The following is a 20,772-nucleotide window of genomic DNA, read 5'->3' as shown; positions in this document are numbered from 1 at the left end:
TCTCTAGCACATGCGTTCAGATGGAGCGGCATTTACTACACAGAGCTGTAGTTCACTGACAAGCTACACAAATTGCTCGGCAATTGAATCGCCAATAAATCACCTCTGATTTTGAATGCGATTTTGTGTAGCTTGTCAGTGAACTACATTTAATATAATTCTTGGTCCACTAGTCTAGAATAAGAATAGATATTGCTTATATGAGTTGATTGTCTCTCTTAATTGAAAGTGGACTGTCCTGAGTGTCTTCCTATATTCTTCTGTACTGCCTCGCTTCTTCAAACATCTAAGAACTATAAACTGACCTAATGGCCACTTATGCTGGTCACCGTATTAATGGAGTGTTTTGGTGTGTGCCCATGCACTCATGCAAGCATTATTGTGCGCTCTGCTCGTGTTTATGACTCAGTGTGCTAACAGGGCTCCGTGACATAATTAAACACCATCATTCCATTAAAGAGAGTTTGATTAGAGGGTCTCTGTGTGTCTGTGTGTATGTGTGTTCCCTGTAGTGCAGCCACCCACAGGGATTCAGAGATCACAATCCTGTGTGTTGAGTGGTTAGATAAAAATTAATGTTTTTATTGTCCACCCATAAACACACGCACAAATATGTGTGCAATTACAATTGTATAAACACACACACAAACACATGTATCATCTGAACAGTTCTAGTTTCTAATGTAACACCAATTTAACATCACTCTTCTGACAGCATGTAGACCCCACAGCACTTGTCGATACTGGTTGCCTGGGAGATCTGCAGTTTGAGACAAATGGTAAAGCTACAGCGAATTCAATATTTCATAATTGTTTATGATTCCTGTGGGCATATAGAGAGAGATACATGGCAATTCCATATAAGAAAGGGTATATTGAATAGTATATGGTGCCGGTGCCGCCCATGAGAACTGAGAGACTGACAGACTCATAGACAGGTCTGATATTGTTCTGTGGCTTTTAATATCTGAGAGTGAGTCAAAGACGAACAGCACAGAAAATGAAACAAGATTGTACCAGACGTGATGCTGAACCCTTGCCTGCAAACATAACCTAACTTACCCCTGCTAATGTTGCGTTTTCGCTCATACACGCCTGCTTTATGACTGTCTGTAGGCTACACAAGCTCATGTTTTTGTGATAATTTATGTTAATGTCACTACAAGTTTTTAGGCTATTGGAATTTTATGCTGAATGCTTGAGTTGAGATGTTTGATAGCATCGCTCTTACTATTGCTCATAGTAGTGTTAGTGATATGAACAAACCTCAGATTGCAAGTACACTTTAGTACATTGAGGAAAGGAATGTTTTGACACTTCATAGAGATTGATTTTTTGGTTGGTTGTGATTGTGTTTTTGGTGTGTGTTTTTTTTTTTTTTTGCACTTTTTTGTTTTTTTTTTTTTTTTTTTTTTATTGTGTGTTATATATGTGAGTACAATTGCCCTGTGATATTCTGATCTCTATACAGTACGTCTCTCCTTCAGTGTAACTCTATGGAATTTGTCACATTTTTCACCCTTTCATGATCTGCCAGGTGAAAATCACAAATCTGATCACTTATTTTGTTCTTTTTAATTTTTATTTTACTTTGACCCTCTCGCCTGTCACCCAACATAGAGTACCCCTGCCTGTCCCCCAATATAAAAGAGCTTGATTTTCATTCACCAGGGATTTGACCCAAAATACAGAAAAATAGTAATATTGTGAAATATTACTACAATTTAAAGTGTTGAATATATTTTAAAATGTACATTAATTTATTCCTGTGTTGGCAAAGCTGGATTTTCAGCATCATTACACCACTCTTCAAGATCACATGATCCTTCAGAAATCATTCTAATATGCTGATTTGGTGCTCGAGAAACATTTCATATGATCAAATGTTGAAAACAGTTGTGCTGCTTAGTATTTTTGTGGAAACTGATTTGTTGTTTAGGATCTTTGATGAATAGAAAGTTCAAAAGGACAGGATTTGTATGAAATAGATTTTTATTTTTTTTACTTGTTCTTTAAAATAATTTGTTAGTTATGTTCCTTAAAATAGTTTTATGGTCCTTAAGTAGTTAATAGTTAAAAAATTCATAGATTTTATTTCAGTATTGCATAATTACTGTATCCTGCAGACCCTATAAGTATAAGCAGTAGTAATATTGATGTTTGCCTTAGCAAGCACTGAGAAGATTTTTCTCTGCACTATTAGAATATTACAGTCATATATTTATTTATTATTAAATGTAAAAAGCATTGGGTACAGATACATTTTTCTCTCTATCCCTGCGAGCTGCTGTAGGTCTGGCAGGATCTCTGGCCCTATTTTTGGCAGGAAATGGGTGCAGTTCAATACAGCGCAGTAAACATTTGTTAACAAGCAATTAAACATGTGGCCTTTAATCCACTGGAAAAGACAGCCATCAGCTCAGAGTGTGTGTGTGTGTGTGTGTGTGTGTGTGTTTCTAAGAGGCTCAGCCTATTCTGATCTTTTTCCACTGTTCTCCATCATTACCTCCTCTTGCGTCTACAACCCCACCCTGATTATGAATTTCAGACTAATCTAAACAGACAGATAACTTCAGCACACAGTGTTCATATATGTCAGCTCACAAATACATAACATGCAGAATACTCATCTTTCAGTTTCTCTCCAAAGCTGTGACATGACAAGACATGACAGTGTGATCGAGTATGTGCACAAATGAGCGTGTGTGAGTGTGTGTGCACAGAAACATCACTGAAATGCTGTGTGGTGCAACAGTGGCCCTATCAGATCTTTGAGAATGAAAAACTACATGTAAACGAAGGTGAGAGCCTCATTCCTCAGAAGGTCCTTCTCCGGGAAAGTCCTGCTGGTTATTTTGCTGCTTCATACCCGTCCTGCAAAGGTAAGAACGAGTGTGAAAGAGGTTTTCAAGGAGGAGGTAGGTGGTGTAGCTTTATTGCAGTATGTGGTATTTTTAAGCATGGATGGTTCTCCATGGAAATGTTTAATGGAGGGAGGGGAGATTCAAAAATCTTTTAAGAATATCCACTCTTTGTAATTTAACCCCTGTCGGGCTTCAGATTTGCTCTTCGCTGGTGGCCCAGCATGCACTGCAGCTCCTGTTATATCACTCACTCTGGCTGATGTTCTCCTCCCTGCTGTTTACTGCATGTTCTGGAAGAGCTCTTCGCGCTAGTGAGTCAGAAATACAGCAGTGTAAGCCCATCATCTTGACAAGACCCCTTAATTTGCTCTTTCACCCCAGCCATCTAGTCACCTGAAATCAAACTTTGATTTTCACAAGGCTCATCTCTTTGAAAAGCGATGTGTGCTGTGATTGGCCAGCTATCCAGCGCGTTGTGATTGTCCGAATGCCTCAAGCGTGAGATGGAGGCGGATTCTATGAAGGAGCGTACCTTGTGCGTGTGGCAACCACATGTGACGACCCCGGGCTGATCACAGCTTCGTCCACGGTGAAAGCCCATTCTGTGATCCACAGTGCAAAGTTGATGTATTTCCTCAGCGACCAGCACGGATCAGCTCCAGGCATGACGGAGCGGATATCGTCCTCTTTTGGAAGGCCAAACAAAGTAGTTTCGCTTTCACAGTGAAACACACAGCGTCTATACGACATGGCGGCGGCAACAACAACGTTATAAATAAGCGTTTCTCCTGTTGTATCATATGTGATACATTTTAAAATTATATTTAACAAAAGAAATAATAATGTATGGATACTGAAATAATCCTACAATCAGATTTCTGATCACAGGAAATCTGTATCAAATATGATACAGTAGGCTTTATAGTATTAAGATATATAGTAAAAGAGTAATTGTCAATCTTTTCATCAGAGGCTTTATAATATTGGAGTAGCCTGGACTCCTTTTATGATACTTCTTTTGGAGTTCAAAACGTAATAAATTGTCACCGTTTTCATTTTTTGTGCAAAAACCCTTTTAAACCTGAGAAATTTGCCACTGCTGTTATTCAATTGCTTTTTGCCCCTATTCTCTGCTTGTTTTGTTGAATACATGGCCTGTCAGTCCATCAGATTGAATGGGATGGATTTGTTTTTATCAGGGCATGATCTCTGCCCCACTGTTTTCGCCTCAAAGCTCGAGCTTCTCATATGTGTCTTCATAAATTACGACAAGTAACCCAAGTGATCTAATTACGTGGGAAGAGTTCAGACGCTGTGCTGCGGGATAGATTTCCTCCCGCTGACCCCGGAACAGCCTTTTGTACCCTGCGTGAGCTTTTGATGGACTCTCTGCTGTGCTCAGATAAGATTTGAGTACTTCTGCTGAGATCTCTCTGATTCTTTGCCCCGTGGGTCAGTTCAAATGGCGCCACAGTCAATCTGCAGCAGATCGCTTTCTTTCTGTCTGTCTTCTTACTTTCTCTGTTTCCTCTCTCCCTTCTGAAGGCCAAGAGCTTTGAGCCCATGATTTTAGGAAGCCACTGTGCTGTTTCCATGACTACCAGTTGTCACCTGTTGCGGTTGCAGATGTAGATCTGACCTGAGAGGTATTTGGAAAAAGCAAAAGATATCAGAAACTATAAGGAGGACTCACAAAAATGCATCAATGCTAATTTTGGTTAATTTAATTCTATATTATACTATATAGATAATCTAGTTTTTGTTTTATTTCATTGTACTTCATTTTATTTCATGTTTTTATTTTATTTAGAAGAAATTTCCCATCTCAGATCTCAAAGCACTTTTCAAAACATTTTCAAAAATAACTGTGCAGATTCGATTTCTCAGAAAACGTTAAAACCCACACACACAAAACAACCTCTTTCCCCGATACCTCTCGTAGTTTGGTGACACATCTCTCTCTCAGTAATGGCAAAGATCTCGGAGCACTCATACCTTTATATTACCCATAAATTGTGCATTTTATTTGATCTGTTTCCCAGAAACTGAAGTGAACTTTCCATTATGGCTGTGTAGGTGTGCTGAGTGGTTTCTATACTGTAGATGGTTATCCACTTCTCCCTTGCTGTGAGTCTGGTGAACGCACTCATTTTTTCTTTAACATGCAACTTCACTGTATGCTTTTATTTAGGCCATTGATTTGTTTTTGTTTTTCATCTGAAGTCTTTTATTTGATGTTTAATTAATCAAATACTGTATGTTCTTAAACTATTTACACTGATATTACACCTATTTTAGAATCAGTATTATGAGACTGTCGGCATCAAATTGTTGTATTGGGAGGCTCATTTGCATCTTTATTATGGGGTAAAGAGGGCGGAGGAAGTTTTAATGGAAAAATAGCAGAATGAGATTGGAACAGTTGAGCCATGACACTTTCTTGCAATGTAAACACAATGTCTGTAGACAGATTGATAGAGTCAACCGACCTTTTTTTTTTTATCCTTTTTAGTGCGAGTTTTTCCTGCAGTGTTTGTTATTTGGTTTCTCACAGTTGACGGTCAAGGCCTCTCTGTGTTTTGTATGTCAACAGCTGTTTTGTCTGAGATGGCAGTGACCTTTACTACTGTTATCATAGTTCATGTTGTTTCTGTCTCTCTCTCAATGGATGAACTCATCATGGCATTTAACTTATGGTCCTTTCGCTCTAGATGAACAAAACTGGCACGAGCCCTTTTGGACATCAATATCTTCTCTTTTAAGGGTCATAAGCAAATCTGAGACCTTAAAGGATTGTTTCAGTCATCATTTACTCACCCTCATATCACTCCGAGCTCCATGACTTTCTTTCTTCCATGGGACATAGATGAAGACATTTTTTAAAATGTACAAGTCACTCTTTTCCATACTATTATGGAACTGGAGCTTTCAAACTTCAAAAGTGTCCATAAAAGTGAATGGTGAGCGAATGATTCCAAAATTCTTGTTTTTTGGTGAACTCTTCCTTTAAACTCATTTTGTTTGTGTGTGAGATTTACTCAATCTCATGTTTCATGCAATCTCCACCTGTTTTGCTCTCCCTCAGCCTGCAGGAGTTTAATTTGATCTTTATCGGTTGAAAATGCTTTTTACACGAGCTGGAACATGGCACCAACACTGGGAAAGGACAGTATGAGGGAGCGTTGAGCTCTGATGTCTCCCTCCTAGTGTTATAGATACCGATATCCTGTTTAGCGTCATGTCTCTGTGTTCAGTAAATCTGACTGCTGGAGTCCAATCCGGTGTACACATCAAAAATCTTTTAAGCATTGCATGTCTTCCACCATCCACACCCATATTTATCACATGGGGCACTGCCTTTTTACTTGATATGCCAGATATGAGAGAGGCGATGTAGTACATTTGAATGTGGTCCTGTGATTTATATTACATGCCATGAGTGTGTTGCTTTATAGGCGTGTGTTTTAATGAGGTTTAAAACACTCATTCAGAGCCTGTTTTGAGGATGTGTGGAGTTAGGGTGAGACAAGAAATGCATTTTGAGAGCTGTTTTAGTTATTCATTAAAGCTGAATTTGCTCGCTCTCCATTTAGTCTTGTTTATTTGTGCTGTGAGCTTTATGCAAGATCAACGCTTTTTTGATGCAAAATAAAAATAGCAGCTTTCTCTGTGTTCCTTTCAGATTCCTCAATTCCGGTGGTTATTTTGGCCTGTAGCAGAGCGTTCTGTTCAGTTGATTATTCTGCGTTATGTGCAAAAAGATAAAAGGCGACTCATGTGACTGTCTGGACAGGATCAAAGCTGGATGTACCAATATGTGTGTGTCTGCATTTAATGCTTTGGTTTAAGACACCAACATTTTAGTTGCATTAAATATTATTATTACAGTTATGGTTAGACCTGTGGAATTTGTATTTGCAGAAGAAGCATCTTGCTATGTAATTCTACACTTCCGCTTACAATTGCATGGTAATTTTAGCAAATTTTGGTTCTTTTAAAATACTTTTGAATATCAATTAGACAAATAAACAGTTGTACATTGTGTAAATCAAAATGATTTAACTCAAAATTCCACCGCCAGTGCAGAAAATGTGGTAAAAGGTGTGCAGATTTCACAGTGACCTAGTTAGTTAGTGACCTATTATTGTTGCTCATACTTAAAGGTTAGTGCATTCACACAGACTGTGCTGTATTCAGATGCATAACATGTCTAACATATTTTGTGCTACAGATATAAATGATACCTCAATTTCTATGACTTACTAAGGGTAGGTGTGCTATTACTTTTAAATTTACAGTTTATTTAACTGTTTTTACCTGATGGACAATAAAGCCCAAATCCCATCTATTTGATGATGTTAATAGAGAGATCTGAGTCTTTTAAAGAGAGCAGAATATTGTTATTTTTATACATTTTTATATAATAAAACGATAAAATGATACAGTATGTAAGCATCCACCCAAAGCACTTTTACATTGAGGTGGCGACCACTTGCAAGGACCATTCATATTTCCTCATATTTCAATTTTTTTTAAGTATCTAAAAAACTAGCAATTATTGTTATTCATTTATTTTTTTCAAAGCAAAAAAAAAAAAAAAAAACTCCAAAACCTTATATGCTCATGGCTGCATAGAATACATTTGTTTTTTGAGAAACAGACAGAACACCTACATGTTGATGAATGCAGACACCCCAACTGGAATTTAAACATCATAGCCTAATAATAAATATAGACACTGCTCATCTTAGTCAAGACCTGAATAAACCCAGTGACCTCCGTGAACCGACATCTGTCCTCAGTTACACTACAGAACAGCTGCCTGAGGACAGATGCTTTTAAGAGCTCTTTAGTGAAGGGGTCTTGGGCTTCTTTACATGGGGCAGTGCAAGTGACAGTTCTTGGTTGGCCGTAGGGAACAAGAGGAGGACAAGAACAGGGTCTCTCTCCCCCCAGTGAACAGACTGGCTTGTCCCCAGCCTCAGGCATTCATTTGGTGCTTGTCTTAACATAGCTAGTCGACAGAATGACATACAGGTGCATCTCAATAAATTAGAATGTTGTGGAAAAGTTCATTTATTTCATAAATTCAATTAAATAAATTCAATGCACACAGACTGAAGTAGTTTAAGTCTTTGGTCCTTTTAACTGTGATGATTTTGGCTCACATTTAACAAAAACTCAATACTCTCAACAAATTGGAATATGGTGACATGCCAATCAGCTAATCAACTCAAAACACCTGCAAAGGTTTCCTGAGCCTTCAAAATGGTCTCTCAGTTTGGTTCACTAGGCTACACAATCATGGGGAAGACTGCTGAACTGACAGTTGTCCAGAAGACAATCATTGACACCCTTCACAAGCAGGGTAAGCCACAAACATTCATTGCCAAAGAAGCTGGCTGTTCACAGAGTGCTGTATCCCAGCATGTTAACAGAAAGTTGATTGGAAGGAAAAAGTGTGGAAGAAAAAGATGCACAACCAACCGAGAGAACCGCAGCATTATGAGGATTGTGAAGCAAAATTGATTCAAGAATTTGAGTGAACTTCATTCAAAGGAATGGACTGAGGCTGGGGTCAAGGCATCAAGAGCCACCACACACAGACGTGTCAAGGAATTTGGCCACAGTTGTTGTGTTCATGTTGTTAAACCACTCCTGAGGCGTCTTACCTGGGCTAAGGAGAAGAAAAACTGGACTGTTGCCCAGTTGTCCAAAGTCGTCTTTTCAGATGAGAGCAAGTTTTGTATTTCATTTGGAAACCAAGGTCATAGAGCCTGGAGGAAGGGTATAGAAGCTCATAGCCCAAGTTGCTTGAAGTCCAGTGTTAAATTTCCACAGTCTGTGATGATTTGGGGTGCAATGTAATCTGCTGGTGTTGGTCCATTGTGTTTTTTAAAAACCAAAGACTGCACCCGTTTACCAAGAAATTTTGAAGCATTTCATGCTTCCTTCTGCTTCTGCTGATGCCGATTTCTTTTTGAAGCAGGCCGATTGCCCATTTTGTTGAAGATGCCGATTTCATTTTTGACCATGGTGTTGGTGTGCAAACTCACCAGACCTGAACCCCATAGAGAATCTATGGGGTATTGTCAAGAGGAAAATGAGACAAGAGACCAAAAAATGCAGATGAGCTAAAGGCCACTATCAAAGAAACCTGGTCTTTCATACCGCCTCAGCAGTGCCACAAACTGATCACCTCCATGCCAAGCCGAATTGAGGCAGTAATTAAAGCAAAATGAGCCCCTACCAAGTATTGAGTAAATGTACAGTAAATGAAAATACTTTCCAGAAGGCCAACAATTCACTAAAAATGTTTTTTTTTTATTGTTCTTTGTTGAGATAGTGAATTGGTGGTTTTTTGTTAAATGTGAGCCAAAATCATCACAAGAACCAAAGACTTAAACTACTTCAATCTGTGTGCATTGAATTTATTTAATACACAAGTTTCACAGTTTGAGTTGAATTACTGAAACTTTTCCACAACATTCTAATTTATTGAGATGCACCTGTATATATGCATACACAACACTAGTTCAAGAACTCTGCTGTCTGGAGTACAGAACGAGGACACATTTTTATCTTTTTTGTGTCAAGGGGGACACTCCAGGAACTCAAAGAGACTCAAAGTGTTTCTTCTGGGTTCGTCATGTTGTAGATGGTTTGTTTATGCTGTTATTCATGTGTGTAAAACTGATTTTACTGATTCCTACACTTCTTTTTTTCCCCTTGCAGATGAGGCGGCGCACCAGAAGGAGTGCATAGAGCGAGACGACCGGAGAAACAGCCACGTTCCCGAGCAGTTTGCCGGCCTCCTCCACGGCTCATCTCCTGCCTGTGAATCCCCTGACAACCCTTATCAACTCTACGGCAAAGTGCGAAAGTTCTGCGTTCCTGAGCCTCCGCTCCGGCACGGGAATTTTCTCAGAGCTCCTGAGTACTCACCCCCGTTTCCTCGCACCGGCAGTGAGGCATCTGCCCTGAAGACCCAGAAAGAGCCCAAACCGCAGATAGTCTACAGGACGATTTTTCACACCCGGGTCAACCAGGGCCCATTAACTCTCACCGAATTGGGCGACAAGAGCATCGGGGTGCATGTGAGGAACGGGGAGGTCCGGAGCAAAAGCACGGGCGGCTCTAGCCCAGCAAGCAGCAATACCAGCTACGAGGAAAGAGCCTGCACTCTTGGGAGGATGAGGTCCATGCCCAAAAATGTTTTGGACCTTCAGCTGTCCAGAAATTTCTCCAAATCAGACTCGAACTTGGTGGCTGTGTCTCCTATCGAGGAGGAGCAGTGGAGTTCCAGGGGGCAGAACAGCCCCGGTAAAAGCAGCCCCAACAGACTAGAGAGAACCCCCTCCTTTACGGCAGAGTGGGAAGAGGTAATAACGTTTTAATTACCAGCTAATTGCAGAATCATTTCCACTTAATTAATTCACTTAGCTTGAAGTAACCAAGCTGAGTGGCTTGAAAGGTTTTCTTTCGGTGCTCGGCGTATGTTTTTGATGTGTGATGCAAAATCATGCCCTTTCACCAGGAAGCCTAAATTATTCAACAATGTTGTCATGGCAGCTAAATGATTTTTAATGTGTTTCTTTATTATATTAAATATGTGTAATGATAGGCCCGGGACACGATTTTCTCTTCTGTTTTGCTCTGACGGTGATCTGTTTTTCACTAGGGCAGCTTTTATCCAGGGTAATGTAGCATATAAAAAGTCAAGCAATCAGTCAATTAATGGAGGAAGTGCCTTTGAATAATGACATCCTAATTATACCGAGTGAACTGATAAATCAAAACAAAAACATGTCTAGGTCATAATTAAAATAATAAATAAGAAGCTATTGTTTGCAAAAAAGAAAACAAAGTATTTAATAATTTATTTTCATGACAATTAAGCACATTTAATCCAAAATTCTCATTATCGTAATGTGTCTAGACTTAACTTTTTTAAAGAATTTGTTTGTTTTTTTGATTGTCATTTGATTTAACATCATAAAAATATTTTTATAAATGGTTTTTAAATTATAATTTAATTACAAATCTTGTTTTATTATTTTGGTCCTTATTACATTTTTTGTTACAGTAGTGAGAGATTTTTGTGTGGATAATGTGCTTGATTGAGACTTCGCAAAAAGACCCACCCCCTTCGTTACTGCAATGTCTGACAAGCCCTGCCGCTCTCACGCCACACATTATGTTGAAATTCAATCAATAAATGCCACTTTGTGGCTCTGTAATGTGTAGTGGCTCAGTTCAATCAGCATGTCAATCAATCATCTCTTCCTCTTCACTAGTTTAATAAACATGAATGAACATCAGAAAGTATCTTGTTTCAACCACGGAAAGATGTCAATACACACCATTTTTCAAGTTCAAATTCTCCTCTCCTGTCCGCTTTGCTTGTCAGACAAAAATGGCAGATTCTGCGTTATGATTGGTCAGATCACCTGTCAATCAAACTACTACTAAATCATCATTACAATAACATCAAAAATATGACCCGAACATCTTAGACAGGTGTTTTGAGAGATTTATCTTATAGCTACATTTTATTAGCGATCAAAATGAACATAGCACAGATGATAAAAGAGATTTTGTCTTTCTCGACTCATTTGACAGTCTCAAATTTCCTCCTCTTCTTTGAATTCTTCTTTAGAGTTAAATCTCTTTCAGGTCAGCGCTTCTGTTTAGATACACAGAGGCTTCCCGCTTCATATGACGACTAAATCTCAGCACTCAATAAATTTAATGTGTCACAGCATTTTCTTTCCCAGCCTCACCCAGCTGTCAGGTCTTCAGAAGAGAACATATATTAGAAATAACTGATCAAAGGCGAGAGGGGGGAGTTCTGCATCCGTTCATCTGGGGCTTCCGAGCGGCTTTCTCTTTGGAGTAAAAACACGGTCCGCTGGGAGACAGCAAAGGGCTGTTCTTTGAAGGCAGGTGTTCAGCTTTACGGATGTGAAACGACACTTTCTTCGCACTGAACATCACTGTCATTTTAATGAGGAGACATTCATCAAAAAACCCTCTCCCAGTTCTCTCCGAACTGACATGTTCTCAAACGAAGCTGATCGTGATAAATTGCCTTCCCAAAATTCCCATTCCTCTCTCAGCTTTTAGCAAACAATTAAGCAGTTTTGGAGCGCAATTACTGACATTTAAGAAAAACTGAAAGTGGGTTTGTGGGAAAAGAGCAATGAGGAGAAGCCTGTGGGGAAATGCCATGGAATAAGGACATAAAAATAGGGATGAGGGCCTTTTGTTATGCAAACATGCAATTCATCTCTGTCTTTTCCTCTCCACAGATTGACAAGATTATGAGCTCCATAGGTGCTGGAATTGGCACAGAGTTGGAGGGGATTACAGAGGATCACTCAGGTTTGTGTGTCTTTGTGTGTGTGGTGTTGATGCATATAGTCAGTCATCCCACTACGTTTAACGTATATCCATAACTATAGGGAGCTCATGGCATGATATGAATATTAACTAACGGCTGTGAAGTGTACAGCATTGTGAGACAGGAGGGTTTCCTTCAATAGTGTCAAAGACCCGCTCATAGACGGGGAGCTTTTTGAGATGTAACCATGGTTACCGTGTGCTCTCCTCTCGTCACTGTGCTCTTTCTGTAGTCATAATGAGAGCAGGAGGACAGGAAGTGGATGGACAGTTTAGACTCTAAGCACTGGTCTTGGGATAGTTTTTTGTTCATAGTGGGAGCGAAAGGAACATCTCATTGACTGGAGATCTGTGTACTAAGATTATCTCAGTGATGATCAATAGTGAAAATTGTAAAAAAAAAAAAAAATCGCTAGAGATAATATTGAAGACAGTAATATTGTCCCCTTACCTCATCTCTTCTCCGTTTATCTCCTGTCCTCTCTCCTCCCGTTTTTGCTCTTCTCATGCCTCCTGTTGCCTCCTCTCATTCTCTTATCTTACATCCTCTCCTTTTCCCTCTTCTCTTGCCTCCTCTCCTCTCTCCCTTTGCATCTTCTCTTGTTTCTCCCGTCCTTTCCTCTCTTCTCCTCTCACCTCCTTTTCTCTCTCCCTCTTTCCTCTCTCAACTCCTTTTGGCTGTCATTTTGTCTCCTGTTGCCTCCTCTCTTTCTCGTCTCACCTCTCTTTGCCTCTCCTTTCACCTTCTGTCTTCTCTCCTCCTCTTTTTTTACCTATCCACTTGCCTCCTCTATTCTCCTTTGACCTCATTTTTGCCTCTCCTAATGCTTTCTTTTCTCCTACTCTACTTTTGCCTACTTTGTTTTTGTCTCTTCTCCTGCCTTCTCTCCCATTTTTGCCTCTCCTCTCTTCTCCTCTCCTCTGCCTCTTCTTGCACATTCTGTCCTCTTTTCTCTCTTCAATTTTGCTCTCATATCCTGTTGCCTATTTTTTATTCTCTCACCTCCTTTTGCCTCTTACCTCCCCTTTTTGCCTGTTCTCTCAAATCCTCTCCTTTCCTTTTGCCTCACTTCTTGCCACCTCTCCTCTCGTCTCGTCTCGTCTCCTCTCCTCTCGTCTCATCTCATCTCCTCTCCTCTCGTCTCCTCTCATCTCCTCTCGTCTCCTCTCGTCTCCTCTCGTCTCCTCTCGTCTCCTCTCGTCTCCTCTCGTCTCCTCTCCCGTCTCCTCTCCCTCGTCTCATCTCCTCTCCTCTCCTCTCGTCTCCTCTCTCTCCTCTCTCTCTCATCTCCTCCTCTCTCTCCTCTCTCTCCTCTCATCTCTCGTCTCTCTTTTCTCGTCTCGTCTCGTCTCGTCTCGTCTCGCCTCGCCTCGCCTCCTCTCCTCTCCTCTCCTCTCGTCTCGTCTCGTCTCCTCGTCTCGTCTTCTTGTCTCTCCTCTTCTCCTCTCCTCTCCTCTCGTCTCCTCTCCTCTCCTCGTCTCTCCTCTCCTCTCGTCTCGTCTCCTCTCCTCTCCTCTCCTCTCCTCTCCTCTCCTCTCCTCTCCTCTCCTCTCCTCTCCTCTCGTCTCGTCTCGTGTCTCGCCTCCTCCATATCCTCTCTCCTCTCCTCTCCTTTCCTCTCCTTGTCTCGTCTCGTCTCTCCTCTCCTCTCCTCTCCTCGTCTCGTCTCTTCTCCTCTCGTCTCGTCTCGTCTTGCCTCCTCTCCTCTCCTCTCCTCTTGTCTCCTCTCCTCTCTCTCTCTCTCGTCTCTCTCTCGTCTCGTCTCGTCTCGTCTCGTCTCGTCTCCTCTCCTCTCCTCTCCTCTCCTCTCCTCTCTTTTCTAATACCAACTTCTCTTTTGCCTCTCTTCTCACCTTCTGTCCTCTCTTTTCTCCTTTGTGCTCTACTCTTGTCTGTTGTCGCCTCCTCTCCAGTAATTCCCTCATGGATATCCTGTCCCCTCTGCTGTAGCCTCTCCTCTCCTCTCATCCTTTCTTCCCTCCTTTCCTGTCATTCTTTCTGCTCATTTCACCTCTTTGCCTGTCCCTTGCACTATTTGCCTCTACTCAAACCTCCCTCATTCTCTCCTCTCATTTGCACCATCTGATATTGCTTTCCTCTTGCCTCCTCTCCTTTCGCTTCATCTCGCACTTTTCCAGTCCTCTCCTCTTGCCCCCTCTCATTTCACCTTCTCTCCTTTCATCCCTCCATCCCTCTCACATCTCCCCTCACCTGTCATCTCACCTTTTGCCTGTTATCCCTACTTTCCTCACTTCCTCTTGACTCCGCACCATTTTTTTTAGCACCTCCACTTTACCTCTCCTCTCCTCCTCTCTCTTTGTTTTCCCCTCGCCACCTCAATTGTCACCTTTCATCTTGCATCTAATTGTTTCGCCTCCTCTCATCTATACCCTCCTGTTCTCTCCTTTCACCTCTTCTTTCGTCTCCTCTCCTCCTGTCTCATCTCCTTTCCTCGCTTCTCCTATACTTTTGCCTCCTCTCTCTTTTGCAGTGGTCCCTCATTTTTCTGTCCACAGAAAGCCCATTTGTGTTGCCATTCCACCAGTTCTCACAGACGCCCACAGTGTGTGTGTGTGTGTGTGTGTGTGTGTGTGTGTGTGTGTACATTTGGGAGGGAGCAACAGCAGCTTCTGCACTCAGACAAAGGAATGGGGCTGTTCTGATGGCTATTATCAGCAATGTGAGGTACAGCTAGTGGAAAGAAGGGAGGGAGAAGGAGAGAACGAGAAGGAGGGAGAGAGAGAGAGCACACAGTGCCACAGGATGCAGAGGCATACAAATGAGTGTGGGAGTGCTGGAGAAACAGAAATCTACCAAGCAAGCTGCACACTGTCATTCCTATCCTCTTTTGCACACACTCGCTTGTTCCCTCCCGCACGTGCAAACGCGCACACACGCACATGCCTGCACTCTCCACACGTTGAGAGACAGGTTGAGGAGCACAGCATTGGTAATCCGCATCTCTCTCACCTCTCTTGTGGATGTAATTTGGAGCCTTCAGCATGTCTACCTCCATAGCCAGCGTACTTCTCCACCAGCACGGACCCTAACGCTCACTCTCCTGAGAGGACCCTCCTCTTCTAATTTGCTCTGTCTTTCTGTTTTCCTCCCTCTCTCAGCTGCTTTCTGAACATTACTTTCTTCTGTTCCTTGAAATCACTTTCCTACCTCCTATTTCTCGTTCTTTCTGTCTCTCCCGTTTCCTCTCGCGCTCTCCGTGGCTTGTTGTGCATGGCGGGTTCCTTTGACAGTCACTTTGCACGGAACATGATGTGGCAGTGCCAGCTCTCGCAGCCGGACTGTCGCTGCTACCGGGTGGATGGCTACTCACTTCTCAAACGCCTCCCTCTGCACCCCTTGATAGGCCCCCGCTGCCCCGTCCAGTCCGTGGGACAGTGGCTGGACAACATCGGTCTCGTGCAGTATGAAAACCACCTGCTGTCTAACGGCTTCGACAACGTTCAGTTTATGGTGAGTGTCTCCTTCACACTTCCATCTCTGTCTTCATCTGTGGCCAGTTTTCTGTCTTTTTTTCATTAGTCATCAGTTGCTTGTTGTGGGTGGTGTGGGTTTGCATGTGTGTACTTGAGTGTTTGTGTTCTCAGGTGAGCTGTTCTGTGATTGTGTGAGATGTCCAGTATTTTTATCTGTTGGTCTTCTGTTACATCACACAATATTTCCTTGAATATTGTTACGTTTCTCATGTGAGTTTTGCCTGGCCCTGTATGTTTCCTGTCTGTACTGCCATATCAGCACTTTGGGAATTGTGGAACGCAAAGAGATTTAGTTAATTATACGTTTTCATTATAAATATTTGATTTAACATGTCTAGTTTAGAAGATTATAGAAGTTTTAGTAACTGGGAGTTCTGTAACAGAACTAAATTATAGGAAAATAGAAATTGAACAAAAATGTATTATAAAAATAGAGTAAATTATAATTTTTTAAAAAATACATTTGAAATTATATATAATATTGCACATTATTTGTTTAATGATTACCTTTGTGCAGTGCTGCAAAGGTTACTCATTGATACATTGCATTCCAACACGTGGTTAACGTCACTCCTCTGACAATGCAGAAAACATGTCCACTGTGGGCGTGTTCAGATGCATGAATGCATTTGCCTGGTTTGTGTTGGTGTGTGTTTGGGGGAGAAAGTGTTAAGGCAATCCATCTTCAACTATCAAAGCAATCATAGTTGTTTTGGAGCACCTGTAGAGATGAAGGGGCAAGTTGGAAGATGATGTTTCCGGAAAGAGTCGATCAATGCTTCCTGCGCATTTATGATTGCCAGTAAACTCTTCTGCAGAGAGCGATCACAGTTTTGGTTGAAATTTAGCTCAGAGAGCAGAATTGTAAAAATCATACTAGGCTTAGGTGTTTGTTGGTGCTGGTATAACTGATGGATCAGAATAGTGTATTTAACTGCTTAAGCTGGTCAACAAGCATGGTTGGCCAAAGAATAATAATAATAATAGCTGGTTGGTCAAAGAAATCTTTCTTGTTAAGAAACAATGTTATGCTGTTTTCCACAGGATAGTGCAATGATGAACTTAAAGTGCAATGAAAACTACACAAGTTGACATGAGTGACCCATTAACTCATTTTCTTACACTTCTAACACACATACAGTGGTCAGTGTAAAACAAACAGTTTTGTAAACACTCTGCAAACATTTTTTTCTTAATCAGTATTTTTGTCTTTTTTATACTAGAAATGTGCTTAAACCCACATAAATGTGAGTCAAACTTGCATTATTTATTGTTGATATTAAGCCTTGTTTTCAGTTAATATATCCTGAATATTTTATACTCCTTTGGCAAATTGTTTTACTTATTTTATGTGTAAATCTAATAGAATTTAGAAGGAAAAAAATTGCTAGAGGAGTAAGAAAACCTAATTTTCAAGAATATGTCTGGAATTAAAGTAGTAATAGTTCACCCAAAAACAAAAATTGTCATCATTTCGGTTTGTCATTGCAAACCTGTATGAGTTTCTTTCTTATTTTAAACATAAAAGATATTTTGAAGAATGCTAGTAATCAAACAGTTGATGGTTCCCACTGACTTCCATAGTATTTCTTTCCCTACTATGGAGCTCAGTGGGGACCAACAACTGTTTGGTTCTTCAAAATACCTTCTTCTGTGTTCAACATAAGAAAGAAACTTGTACAGGTTTGTAACAACATTGCAAATGATGACAAAATGTTCATTTTTGGACGAACTATTCCTTTAAGTCAGTTAATTAAGTCTAAGATTTGAATACAAGACACAAATACTGATTAAGTGTAAAATATTCAGAAACACCTAAGTGATCTTGCTGTTATTAATGTACTTTTAAGATCACTCGTTTAACTCTGCAAGCTTCTAGAACAATATCTTTGAGTAGATATAGTGACTCAATGCAATCTGTTTTGTTCTCTTGCATTGTGTATAGCTCTACGCTTTTAGACTTCTAATGTATTTGTTGCAGACTGTGGCTCTACCAAAAGACAGGATTTTACAGCTACTGCTGCTTTGCTTAAAGTATCTGTTGCTTTTCAGAAGGACACATTTATTCTGAATGACTGTCATAGTGCAGATATCAGTGAGATTCAGTTACTAAAGCAGGTGATGTTTACAGGTGAGCCACAGACTCATGGGAACTGTAGTCCACATGCAGGTATAAACTGCACTGAGCTGATGGGTAATGGAGCTGCGACTAAATCCTATACATTGTGTGACTGAATCGGATGCTCATGCATACGTTTGTGTGTGTAATGAGTCGTTTTGCGAGTGTTTAGTTGCTCATGCTGATTACCCTCCTCCAGCTCTGACCTGCATCCATTCCTGTGGTTGCCGAGGCAACAGCAGAGAGAAAAGAATAGAGTACAGAGTATTTTAACTATAGAATTGTTTATGAAATCTGTGTTTCCTTCCCAAATGTTGTCAAGGAAATGGATTACGCTGTTTCCCTGCAGAGCATTTTTTTAAAGGGTGTTAAAAACCTCCCGAAGCCAGTGTTGATTTGTCAGCTCCCATCGTAGTGCCGACATTGACAGCTTTACTTGCCAGCAATAGAAAACACTGAACATGACCTTATCCAAGAGGTACGACAATCAAAACTCTATTTATAAACATGCTCATGGTGGTTCTCGTTAATTAATAATTGCTCACAGTTCTACATTGTTTTCATGCTAAAGTATAACTGGATTCACAACATGTGCATTAGTATGAAATTGTTTTGGTTCTAATATTGATGAATCCCAGTTATTCTAAAGGCAGGAATGTGTGTGCCTGCGGTTAGATATTAGTATAATACAAGCATAACCATCTCCATATAAGGGCTTTCCGCACAACCTCACCTGTACAGGTGCAAACACTGAGAGAAAAATGTCACATGAGGATTTTTAATTGAATAAATTGATTTTATGTTTTCTATATATGATTGTGTCTTTTTGTGTTTTAATTGGTCAGAATTAGCCAGATGTTTTTTGTTGTTGTTGTTGTTGTTGTTTGTTTTTTGTTTGTTGTTTTTTGGAAGATGTTATAGTGGGGTGTGGGTTTTTTTTGTGATATATATTATTTTTATACTGTGATATAAAAATTGTGTTTTTTTGAGAGTTTTTAAAGCATTAATAGTTTTATTCAGCAATGATGCATTAAATTGGTCAAACATGACAGTTAAGACATTTACACTGTTAAAAAATTAGGGCTGTCAGTCTATTAAAATTTAGAATCTAATTAATTACACAATGTGGGGATTAATGATGAATTAATATACATAGTATATTAGAAAAATTACATAGTAATTACAAATTAAATTTAGCTGTGAAATTTCCCACAAAAGATCATTTAAAGCCATTTTGTGGCTTTGATTGGTAATATTTGTGTTGCAAATGTGTCTAAAAAATAACATAGTATTAAGTTCTTATTTATTGAACTGTTGTGTAAAATCGATATCACTCATGCTACTTGGGACAAAAACGGCACTTGTGTTATATTGCACGCATTGCTCGTGTGATGTTGCTTAACTAATATGATATAAATATTTGGGCTGGACCAGAATATTCGATTATTCGTTCAGTGGGTTGGCATTCAATTTTCAATTTTGAGATTCAAATATTCTTTTTTTTTTTCTTGAACACCACGCCAAACACGTGGCATGGTTCTCATTCGCCCTTGAATATGAATCGCCCTTGAGTGAACGTCATGATTCAGTTCATCTGGAAGAGAAGACAAAAATGCCAAGACCTCAGCTGTGTGGGAGCACTTTGAATTGAGTGAGGATAAGACAAAGGCAGTGTGCCAAATATGTGATTTGAAACTGGCCTACCACAACAGCACATCAAATTTAAAAAATCACCTGAGTTTTGTAAGTAGTACTCCTATAGTATATTGTTGGTGTAAAAAAACGAACTGCTTTTATCCGCCATGTTAATCAGTAATTTTACACATGATAAAAATGTGTCCTTTATTTGTGAAAATACTTGCGAATACGGCAGTCATAAAAAAAGCACAGTAGCCCAGCCTAATTATAATTTGTCTATATTAAAAGTATTGCCCTTAACAGACCAGTGTGTTTTGTATCACTAGTGCAGTGTCTGTTCTCAGAGCATATAAGCCCCGCCCACGTGAGGCGTGCCGCTTCTGGCTTGCGCTGTTCTGTAGTTTATTAAAAGTTCATTTACTCAACAAACAGGGGCGTTTTGGCCTCAGTAATTTAAGGGGCATATGACTACACTCTAAAGGCCTTTTTGAATAAATGCTGTTCTTTTAACCTTTCTATTCATCAAATAATCTTGAAGAAAAAAGTATCATGCACAACTGTTTTCAACATTGATAATAATGAGAAATGTTTCATTTCGAGCACCAGATCAGCATATTGGAATGATTTCTGAAGGATCATGTGACACTGAAGACTGGACTGCTGAAAATTCAGCTTTGCCATCACAGGAATAAATAGCATTTTAAGATACATTAAAATGGAAAGCAGTTATTTTAGTTTTAATAAAATTTCACAATATTAGTATTGCATTTTTGATCAAATAAAGGCAGCCTTGATGAACATAAGAGACTTCTTTTAAAAACATTAAAACATCTTACTGACCCAATGATACTGTGGAAATGTGTGTTAATGAATCCTAAACATTTCCCAATGCAGTCACTGAAGTCTAAAGGTAGTAGTGATGTCACTTTGCTTCCTATTCAGTCTTATGTACAGAAAAAAAAATACATATAAGCCTTCCAAACTTTTGTCACATCTGCCATTAGTCAGTCAAACAGATAATCCTGCCCCAAACTCACGCCATTGGTTGAGTGTTATCTCTGCACATTAAACATGGATAAGTGTTTTAAAATGCAAAAAAAATTGCACCCATCACCTTTAAGTGTTTTAGTCCAGTCAGCAGTTCATTACTATATAATTTTATGCCTCTAGCAAAAGGATCTCCTCCCGATGAATGGGACATCTGGATGAACCACAAAGACACACACTCCCTTTTTCTCTGGTCTCCGATAATGG

The 20,772-nt window shown here is 40.0% G+C and overlaps 1 protein-coding gene across 7 annotated transcripts in view; it reads left to right on the top strand.

Moving 5' to 3' along the window:
* LOC109097362 (ankyrin repeat and sterile alpha motif domain-containing protein 1B) overlaps positions 1 to 20,772 on the top strand; it is a 167,829-nt gene that overhangs the window by 103,994 nt on the left and 43,063 nt on the right. For 6 of the 7 annotated variants that reach the window (XM_042722084.1, XM_042722083.1, XM_042722082.1 and 3 more), the window contains 3 exons: positions 9,600 to 10,246; positions 12,176 to 12,248; positions 15,632 to 15,738. In XM_042722084.1, the coding sequence (XP_042578018.1) occupies positions 9,600 to 10,246; positions 12,176 to 12,248; positions 15,632 to 15,738 (827 nt within the window). Of the gene's footprint in view, positions 1 to 9,599; positions 10,247 to 12,175; positions 12,249 to 14,127; positions 15,739 to 20,772 lie in introns of those variants that run through there. The other variant, XM_042722087.1, reaches the window with a different exon arrangement.

Source organism: Cyprinus carpio, chromosome B4, assembly GCF_018340385.1.
Source record: "Cyprinus carpio isolate SPL01 chromosome B4, ASM1834038v1, whole genome shotgun sequence".
Lineage (NCBI taxonomy): Eukaryota > Metazoa > Chordata > Actinopteri > Cypriniformes > Cyprinidae > Cyprinus > Cyprinus carpio.
The sequence above is the reverse complement of the archived record's forward strand: the minus strand, read 5'-3'. Positions and strand labels throughout refer to the sequence as shown.